At 38.0% G+C, this 11091-nt stretch overlaps 1 protein-coding gene across 1 annotated transcript in view; it reads right to left on the bottom strand.

Moving 5' to 3' along the window:
• The window catches only part of LOC103612346 (pituitary tumor-transforming gene 1 protein-interacting protein), a gene marked incomplete at its 5' end in the record, with an annotated part of 23974 nt that overhangs the window by 5899 nt on the left and 6984 nt on the right, over window positions 1-11091 (bottom strand). Inside the window, 2 exons of the mRNA XM_017729274.1 lie at window positions 2649-2695; window positions 9040-9108. Of these exons, the coding sequence (XP_017584763.1) occupies window positions 2649-2695; window positions 9040-9108 (116 nt within the window). The remainder of the gene's footprint in view (window positions 1-2648; window positions 2696-9039; window positions 9109-11091) is intronic.

Genomic DNA, 11091 nt, shown 5'->3' with positions numbered 1-11091 from the left:
AGCAGGAATTAAATTGTAGCTCCTTTGTGTACTACACAAGCTGCAAAGTACTCTGAATTCTACTTTAAATTTTTCCTAAGAGTCAACGTATAATTTGTGTAATCATATTGCATTCATATATGTGAGCAAATGAAAAATACTATCAAATTGTGCAACAAAGAAATAATTGAATGTGTGTACTCCTGGTTGCTAAAGCTCTCTATTGCTTCCAATGCTCCCAAAGGATTGTGGCTAGAGTGACACCTGCAGTGCATTATAAATGTGTAATTACCATTTAAATGGGGTATGGAAAGCTGTGGGATGAAATGGGAAAAGGCATTCCCTTATAGCCAACCAAATACTGAAATTTCAGGCATGATCATCTTAATCTACAGAGTCAGGTTAACAAAGTCATTGTCATTCTGCCACTCATCTATGCCTACTTAACTGAGATCCTCTCCACAGTGTGTAAGAGTGCAAAATAATCTAGTGCCTCCATAATTATTTCCAGCAATTTTTATTAGATTATGTTTAATATGCTAACATCTGTATTTTCTAGACAGTAAAAAATGTGAACAGAAGATCCAAGTCTACTTTATGTCTCACTGAATTATTCTGACAATTATTTGCCTGCATATTATCAGAATGCAACCTTTATATACAACAGCAATTATATTTCTGGATTTCAAAATTTTTACATACTCTGTATTTCATTTTTCCTCAGTTACATACATCCTTATGTATGTGATACTTATATTTTTCTTTAAGACAAAAATTAACCATGAGATTCCAGGCCTCAAATTCATGTATATGATAATACAAATTAATCTTTGCTTAGGCAATACGGCAAACCTGTCAATAAACTTTATACAGAAGTTTGCTAATAAATTTTAAGTTTTATAGTCCAATTGCAATCTTGTGCAGGTAAGCTGCACTGCAAAACATAACTGCACGAAGGAGTATGTCTGCCTTCTTACAAGAAGGAACACTTTCCATTAACACAATGAACGTACAAACTTGTTTCTCATTAATTCATTGATAGTGGAGGCAAAATGACATGAGCTCTCCAATGACTGTGTGCACAGTACAGCTACAAGCAATACTTGATTTATTGAATGTTATGTATGTATTCCAGAGGCATTGCATTATACAGTTTTCAACTTCGGGAACTCAAGTACTCCAACGAGATCCAGCAAAGCACTCCACAAAGGTCTGAAAGTTAAGCACTGAACAGACAACTGTCTTCAGTAAAATGTAGGGCCATGCAGAGACAAGTGAACTGGTTTCACAAGCAGAACATAACTGAATGCAGCTTTCACATCACCAAACCCCAGTGCAGGGCTCTGATACAGGAACTGTGATACCACACCCAGGACCTGCACCTTGGCTGCATCCAGGAGATGCAAAGGTACATCTGCACTGAGAGCTGCAAGTGATTGTGGGGACACAGCCACTGCCCTAAGTTCTTCACCAGATCTTTCCCAATGATTCAAACTTGCTGAGATTGACTGTGAGGTCTCTTCTAAGGAGAAACAAACACAAAAAGCCTCCGTTGTTTTATGTTGCGCTTGGATTTTGTTTGCTTTTTTTACATCTGGACTATTGCTGTCAACCACTCAAACACTTCTTGAAACTGAACTGTGGTTGAGATATAGGGTTAATTATCCTGTAAAATACCACAGAACAACTTCCATGACTGATGTTTAACAAAAATTACTTCCAGTTTCTACAACATTCTTTCTCCTGAAGCTCAAGCTTCACAGTGTAGTTTTCCTGCGTTACAGCAAAGGATTATTCTTTTACAAACGTTCTCCATGCAGAGAATTCCCTACAGAGTTTGTCCATATCACTTCTGCATCAGGCAAAGGGCAGGCTGCAGATTCATGAAGGCATTCCTAGACTCTGCCAATCAGTTTAACAAGAGGATGAAAATTAGCAGCTTTGACTGACTGTTCAGACCCCTAGAATCACCTTCTCTGACATTAGTGCAATTTGCATAATAAAAAATGCAGCAGAGTTTTAGCAGATCTGTCTCTGAATACGCAGTACTATTAACCCTAGGAACAAATCAAATGAAAAGTGCAAGCACTGACAAGCCTACATAGTAAGAGCCTTCACAGCAGGTCCTACAGTCTTGTGATAATTCTTCTACAACTGGACCACAGCTCCACTTAAAAACAAAGAAAAAAATATTTTATCCCTATGTGAGGCTGTATCTTCATCCCTTCTTTTTCAAGCTTGATTTAAAAAGCTTGCCATCTACTAGTCAGTCTCTCCTCCTTCAGTAGCCATGACTCCAATAGCAAAGTTCAAGTAGGTTGATTTATCACATTCAATAACAAAAAAAAAGCCCTCAAACTCACTCCTCTATTTTAGGAACAGATAGAATGAACCACTTATTTTAATCAATGTATTTAAATGCCCATCCCAAGCAAACACCCCATCCAGCACACTGTCTTCTTGCCCAGTTGGACAGTCAGTGCAGGAAGAGAACAGGAGTATAATGTGCTGAGATCAGGTGTTCAGGTGTCAGAAGACAGGCACCAGTAGAAAACTGGGCTTGATTACTTGCATCGCTCATAAAGCGGCTTATGTATGCTGTGAATTTTAACAATAATTAGGGTAAAGGAATCAATTTAGACACAGTATCAAAACAAGATGACACATACCATACTTCTTACGTATTTCATCATGCTTCAGTTTTCTTTCATGTTTCCTGCAAGAAATAAAGGCATCAAAAGAACATTCAGACTCTTCTGAGCTGTAAGCAAACTGTAATTACATCCAAAAAAACCAACAGCACTTTTTACATTAGTATTAGTAATTACACTACAAATTAAAAAAAAAAAAAAAATCACTTAGCAGTTATATAATCTATTTACACTATCTGTGAGTATCTACATACACTGTAAGACTTCCCATAACTTCTCACTAACTGATAATGTGAAAATAAGATGTATAACAATAAACAATACTAAATACTTTTCTATATGAAAGTAATGCATCCACATACATGTTCACATACACACACTAAGGTGTTCATCTATACATAAGAAGCAAGGCACTACACTACACTGGAAGACTCCCTAATGCTTTCCAGCAGGGAGTATAATTGTAAAATTTAGCTGTGCACAGAACATACTTTGGAATACCAATTCAATGTAATAATTCTAAAAAGATAAAAGGTGCTATTTTGCTTAAGATGTAGAGCAAGTGTGAGTGAAAACTACTGCTTTCTAAAATCCAGCATGGCATCTAAGCAGAGAATAAATTGAAATATTGTGCTAAATATAAACTGGTTTTTATGTTTTCTGACCATAAGACAGTTTTCAAGGCTGTATCTAATATTACCAAACTTAAATTATTCACATAAACTAAGTGTCTGATGAGTCAATTTCTCCTTTCCTTCCGCAAAAGTGAAGGGGGAAAAAATGAAAAACATTTAAATGGAAAAAATTCCATCTTCTCAGATGGTTTTCCTGTATTACAAAGGAAGGATCTATTTTGCTTAGTTTAAAAACCAAACATAAAAGCTCCTACACAACTACTTCATGAGTATGCTCCAGGATTTATATATTTTGAGGGAAAAACATAGAATTTGGCAAAAAAATGTTCCTCTAACAAAAATAAAAGAAAAAAATTAAAAATATAGCCTTTGCTACATGCTGTCAAAATTCAACCCAGTTAGACAAGTTGTGACTTTTGCCGGATTCCAATTTGCACGTATTCAGCAGAAAGCTGTTAAGCAGTGACAGCTTAATTCACCAAAGATCCCATCTGCCCTATGCATATTCCACCTACAAACAATTCCTACTGCTAATCAGATCCTGTGGGTCCTCAGAAGCAATTATCCTGCTTCCTACAGAGCTGAAGGGCTGAACTGGCCTTTTCCAGCAACTGCACTTCCAGAAAAGCATTCAGATAAAGCATGATGAGAAAAACCATACAAGACAGACAGACTCAAAACCTTCTACTGTTTCCCAGAGATACCCATGTCCATTACATCTCTTTGCATTATTAAGCCCAGACAGCATAGTAAACAAAGCAACCTGGCCAAAATGCAGGAAGAGGAACTGGAGAGTCAGGGTAATCAAATTCATGTAGAAGAAGAAAGTCAGGATTGAGATACTGAAGAGAACAGAAAAAAGAAGAGACAAATTTACCCATTGAAGGTAACCTGACAACAGGATTTCTGCTTTCTGTGGTACATAAGAGGAAGATATATGGGGCAAGGCATCTCAGGAAGAGAATAGAGAAATTCTGCTTAAAGCAGCCTTCTGTATAAAGCTAAACCTTTCTACTGTATAGTTCTCACATGACCTCAAACCAGGTTTATTACTGGTGGTACTAAGGGCATTTCTTCATTGTTTTGCATACCCTGTCTGAAGTAATGGAGACTCCTTGCTGCAGTTTCAGCTACTGAAACCTCAGTACTTCAGCAGTCAGTGTGAATTAGTTCCAAATTCAGAAAGCACCCGCTTGAGAAGGGCATGGGGCAAAATCAGGCTGTGTAGGCTCTAAACCTCAGAAAGACTTTAGGATACTTCCCCAGGCTATTCAAAACAAACCACTGAACAGCTAATTAAGTTTGAAGGGTAAAACCACTAATATCAGTGAAACATTCAAACTCTAACAGGCAGCCATGATGGCATCACTTCACCCATGACTAAATCCTTGCTCAGTTAAGTAAGGCTTAGGTACACACAACCCAGAAGAACCAGACACAGCTCTGAACACGCAGTCCCTGCATCAGCCACCCAGAATTACTGTACCACCCACATCTCGCATTAAGATCAGCTCAAGTCACTTCAGTCTTCCAGTTTGGTTCTGTTTCTTAATACTACTGCTATTACTCCATCTTATACATGATAAAGTCTTGGCTTCTCATGCAAGTTGTCCCCACTGCTGTAAACTGAGGAAGTATTTTTCCCAATACTAACAATTCACATAATAATTTTCCATACTTGGTTCTTCACAAATAAACTGCCATCCTTTCTTTCCGTGGCCTGTCTCCTTGTTCTCCCTTATCAGTACACTACCAAATTATACTTGGCACTGGATCTCATTGCTTAGCTTTTGTTTATAAACTTTTAAAATAAATAATGATTTATAAATTATATAAATCTAACATATAAATATACCATGTATTGGAAGTTGTAAATAATTTAGTGTATAGAAAATTCTTCACTACTCAATGCTATGTTTAAAAATGATTTTTGATGTTAGAGATGACGAAGTCAAATAAAGGACTAAAGCTATGCAATAAGATACCTGTTTTAAGTAAAAAATTAAACTCCAGACATTATTCTCCTCATGCACCTCACTATAAGTGCAAACTTTAACCACCACCAGTGATTTTCAACCCTCTTAGTAAACTGACAGCTAGTTTCATCCTTGTGTAGACAAGCAGAGAGCCAACATAATTAATTACCCTTACTTTTAATTTTACAGGCATCTTCCAAAGAGACACTTAAGTATCCATAATTAACTGAATTTTAATGCAAACAAATATTAAATTTAAAAAGCAGACTTTTACAGTGTACCTGAAAAGACAGAAAATACCAGGCGCTGCAATCATCTTAAACCTTCCACAAAAAACATTCCATGGAGCAAACTATGGAACTTAGGCCTCCTTACTTTGTTTTTACCATTCACTAATGGAATCATGAAATGAAGTCAGGCTAGTCCTGTTCACCTTCCATTGCCAACTGATATGAACATCTGTATTTGAAGTAGCTGTATCCCACAGGAAAAAAACAACATGTAAGGTGACAAGAAAAAAAGCAACAAAACCAGATAGACACAAGGTCAATGCTGTGCCTATTTTCCTCCCATGATATTTATCTGAACATCTATTCAGCTATTTCCATAAACTATGTGAAAACTTCACAGTAAAAAGGAAGGACTACACAGTACAAGGTAGTGTCTTCCTCTGCAGGTTGCTTGTCCAAAATGGCTTGGTGAGAATATTAATTTGTTCTACAGCCTGCTACTAGCAATGCATCCTCCAAAGGTCTTAGAGGAAGCAAGCAGTGGGCAGCATGAGGTGCTCTGATTGCTGGAAGTGGCTCACTCCTTGTGTTTTCCCATGACCCCCAGCCACACACACAGTATGTGTGCGTGTTCAGACCATGGAAATACCCCAGGGCTGCTGCTAAGCTCTCTCCTGCAATTAAAACAGTTTCTGTTTTACAGACACGGTCCTTAGACAAGCTGGGAAAGAGGAATGCTGCTCTAAGTAGGGCTGCAGCAATCATTCTGGCAGAGCAGTCTGCTCCCAGTGAACCTTGCTCCTAGGCTAAATTCAAGGTATTAGCTCTGTGTTGCTAATTGCCTGGTGCAACACCACTTGTTCGGTGTGTGCACAGCACACCTTACGCTTCAGAAGCATCAGACTTCCTACAGATTAACTGTACCAAGAATTTAAAGCTGATACACAAATCACAGTGGAAAGGTTATGGAACACAATCATCCCCTATTACACACCTAGTCAGAAGTCTTTGCTTTATAACAAACACCGGTAAGTACTGTCTTAACTGAACAAAGTAGCATAATTAAGGATGTACATTTCACCACAAGGCACATGGTTTTGGCATACAAAAAAATGTTGATATTCTCCACTGGAACCCTCCTCTTTAGAAATAAAAGCATTATAGGAGAAACATCACATTCATACTAGCACTCAGCCTACTGTGCTGTGCCTAGTTATAATTGGATTAGCAGGTAAAGAATTCCCCCTTTTTTCTGATCCATTGCAAATATTCAACATAACTTATCTGAGAAACTGTGTGTGAGCATTTTTCCTAAATTGGACACCTATTTCTTACCCTTCCACGCACATTCAAGTCTGACATTTTCAGGTCACAAATTCAGATGTTTATGAAAACGAAGTTGCATCTGTTCTCTTCTTGGATAATGTTTGTCATTACCTTGCAATGATGAAAGGGCAAGTCCTTCATACTCTGTCCCCAAATAAATGCTTTCTTTGCTTTTCTCCCAGCCCCAGATTCATTATGTCCTTGCATCCTGTGGATCCCAGCAATCTTATGGATATATGCTGAGACTGTTCACTGAACTTATCCACCACAATACAAACCTCACAGAATCAAAACCCTCATGGAATTGCGAACACCTTTACGTAAAACAAATTTGGCATAGCACTGGGTTAAGGAATGTTGTGCCTTAGGCATGAAAAAAATTAAGAATTCTCTTTGCATCAGCAACTCTCAGTTACTTTAGAAGCAAAGTGCATTTACACACAATCTAAAGTGGTAACTAGTGTCACTATTACACTTGAGAAACACATTTTCAAACCATTACTTTTGGCTCAACTACACTAGAAGACATCTAATTCTTTTCAGAAAGTTACTTTTAAGCTTACAGTTCCTTAAATGACTACAAATGCAGAATATGCACTATTGCAACAGTAAATCTGTGCTGTTAAAATCTGTGCAGAATAAAAATAATCTAAGTTCAAATTTGGAAAGTTTAAAAGCTACAGAACTGTATTATACCACTAGTAGAAAATGGAAATAGTCATATAAAACTGCCAGTATGTAATACTTGGAAGAAAAAATAATTACAAACCCAAACACTTATTGTTTGAACTTTGCACTTCATCGTGCTCTGAAAAATTATTTGGTTTACATCCTTATTGTATCCTATTCTAATTCTTTCTATTGCCAGCAAGATTAGGAATTTTGTACAAGGCTAAAGGACACATCAATTTAACCCATTACAACAGGATCTGTTCTACTTCTTAATATCACAGTGCTACTTCAGAGTCAATCACTATCAGATTCAGGGCAAAGCACTGCTGTGTTTGCTTACATAACCTGGCAGTTCAGAGCAAGTAAACAGATGCATGGAATTCAGATGAGTGATTCTCCCAGCTCCTGCCAGTCAGATACACGAGCAACAGCAGGTACATCTGTAAGATCACCGTTCTGACTCCCATTTTTGTGCCTAGTCAGAAAGATACCTGCCTTGTCTTCCCATGCACGTTTGTATAGAGAAACTTAATGTCTTCATGCAAGAGCTCCCCAAGAGTTCTCATGTGGAAGCATGCCTTGCTCCCTGCCTCCCGCTCTTACTAACAATCAATCTGAGGAGAAAACAGCAGGTGTCAGCAAGGCAGGGAAGGTGCCCACCTGTTACTTGGCAGATGAGTCTTTAGAGAAGTGCAAACCTAATTAATTTCCTTGTCAGTGCATGAGGATTCAAACCCACATGCAACAACTCCAAGACTGCCATTCAGTTAGGACACCATTGTCTCGCTGAAGCTGTGAATCTCCAAAATAAAGACCATGAAAGGAAGTATGATTCAAAAGGTACACCTTGCCTGTACTAGACATCACCACCCTATCAATAAAAATTGTTTATCTAAAGAAAAATTTAAAACTCATGAAAAGTCACTGTAAAACTAAGCTATAAAAACCTACCAAACCAAAAACCTATAAAAATCTGAAGGAATGCTGATCTCACTGAGAAACACTATCATGGATGACTCTTGCACTTCTTTTTACACTGTGCTATGCAGCTTTAACAGAAAGGATGGCAATATGAAATTAAGGCTAAAGTGAGATCTGAGCCAAAGTTTTCCACTTCTTGACCAAGACTTTGAATAGGTATCTCACTATCAACTTCTCTACTTTTCCCAGACAAATTTTAAAAGAAGAAAGAAACAATTACCAAATGAATTCAATAAGTGGGTCTCACCTCTGAATCCCAGCTCACTTAGACATTAACTCATGGCAGAGGCAGACATCAATCCAGGAGAGAGTGGACACATTCCTTCTGTTTGATCCTGACTGGCACAGAGCACTCATGGTACCTGCCACACTGAGCATCAACTTGTTTGCTCTCTGTCCACTTACAGCAACACAGCTCCTAATCAGGTTCATCACTCTCATAATAAAGCCCTGTTCTGTAAAAACCTGACAGCGTCATGCCTAACTTCACATGCCTCTTTGTTCAGTACTCCACTTACTTCTCAGAAAAGCAAAATACTCCTACATCACCAGGAAATGTATAGCTATATGTCAAGCTGTCAAGACTTACCTCTGAAGAGACTGTAGTCTTCGTTCCTCTCTCTTCCTAGCTAGCTGCTCCTCTTCATCATCTAGTCTGCTAGAAAAATAAGGAGGGAAGGAAAGCATAAGAGGAAGAAAAAGCCACTTTATTGCTAAGCTATCACTATTTAGTTACTTTACTTATTTTCAAAAAGAATTTATAGTCTGACCAGAGATACGACTTCATAGCCATGTAAAATTTCCCAGCTGAGTTAGTATAATCGACAAGTTTGTGTCATTATCCTTTCACATTTTTTAATATGCAAATGCTTTAGTAATTGTAGTAATATGCCCTTCAGTCTCCACAGAACTATTTACAGCTTCTCAGGAAGACGATGCAGACTGTTCCAGAAGCAGGATTCCTAACTGCCCTTTTCCTCATGTGTCACACCCCACTTCAGAGTCAGTGTTCTGCACATGCACAGTTAAGTCCATTGTTGCCTCTGGAGGAAGATTGATGGTTCATAAGCCTTTGATGCCAGAACAATTTATCTTTCCAAAAAGCATTACTAACCAATCTCAAGCTGCCCCCAGGGAAGCAGTCTGTTCTGGAATGAGCAAGAATTTACCTGAGTATCAGCTGTGTGATTCTGGGAAATGCTGAACCTACACAGTACATCTGAGCCGTGCATGTGCAGATATGCTCTACTGAATGCTCTGTCGCAGTTTAGCTCTGTGACCTGCCTTGGAGAAAGCTCAGCTTCACTTAACCATTACATAGACTGTGTAAGACTTGCAGGACTCTAAAGCCAACGTCAAACAATTTTTCTGTTAGTTTTTCCCTGACAGAATTTATGATGACTCCTTTGGGATTAGTAATGGACAACTGCCATGCTTGCCCAAGTGCTCATCATCTTCCAAAAGTGAATACAGTTCTCGAGGTGTCTGAGATGTAGATTTACAATATTAATACACCTGAACAGTTGCATTACCACACATCTGCAGCCACCAATATCTAAGTTAAGCAAGAGTGACATCCAGTGGTTAATTACAGCATGTCAAACGCTTTAATACACAAAAGTCAGACACATTCAGCTCTGGAAATATGAATTCAATTCTTTCATGTGCTCAGACAGTCCACATATCTCTCTGAACATTTTAGTCATTTCAGTACAAACCAGTACTTCAGAATTCATACAATGTTTCACAAACAAATTTTTTAGTTCCAGTTTTTTCCACCTAAAGAATTAGAAGAATCTTGGGGGAGCAGGAAACACATGCAACAGGTCACTTTTATTTTAAAACAATGTTGGACCCTTTTGGAAAACTAATCAATTCTGCACAGCAGCATGTCCAGCAAGACTAGAAGCTCCCATTTTTGGGCACCCTCCTGTAAAACTGCTTTACTGGAGACCCCACTGTCTTATAACTATGCAATAATCTTCACAACTGGTGCTGCAAAATATGAAAACTTCAAATAAATAAAATGCTGCTGTATGATTCAGAAAATACATTTCTTCCCTGTAATTAAAGGCCATTAAGTACCTTCTGATTTCTGGATACTTTGAATTAATTGAATTTTTCTTCCAAATTCAGAAAGTTTGAGACTATACAAATAAAAACATGGTTGATAACTGAAGTTCCTGAGAGTCTATTCAGTATAATTTCATGAATAACAGCTGTTCATGAAACTGTCTCAAGTACGTGGAACCAGACTCTCAGAAGACCAAAAACACAGGATAAAAATAAAAACCTTGCACCAATATTCCTGGAATTTCTGTGGCAGGATGGACATGGGTGAGCCAACTACATTACTGATGTGGGGGTTAATGCACCTAAGTATTCTCTGTGTTCAAGGAAAAGGTAAGTGCTGGCTTCTCAAACCCTGAAACACCACAGCTTAAGAATGCCCAAAGGAAACACTGATACTTCTGCAAAACAAGGTGCAAAACACCTCAGATCTCAGATAATACATCTAAAGAGTCAGTAAAACACATCTAGTACTACATTTGCACAACCTTTCCTTCCTCCTATTCATGAAAAAAGAAAGTTTATTTTGTGGAAAATGAGTCCCCAAAAATAAGGGAGACGAGAGCAAAAG

Source organism: Corvus brachyrhynchos, unplaced genomic scaffold, assembly GCF_000691975.1.
Source record: "Corvus brachyrhynchos isolate BGI_N302 unplaced genomic scaffold, ASM69197v1 scaffold142, whole genome shotgun sequence".
Taxonomy (NCBI): domain Eukaryota; kingdom Metazoa; phylum Chordata; class Aves; order Passeriformes; family Corvidae; genus Corvus; species Corvus brachyrhynchos.
The sequence above is the reverse complement of the archived record's forward strand: the minus strand, read 5'-3'. Positions and strand labels throughout refer to the sequence as shown.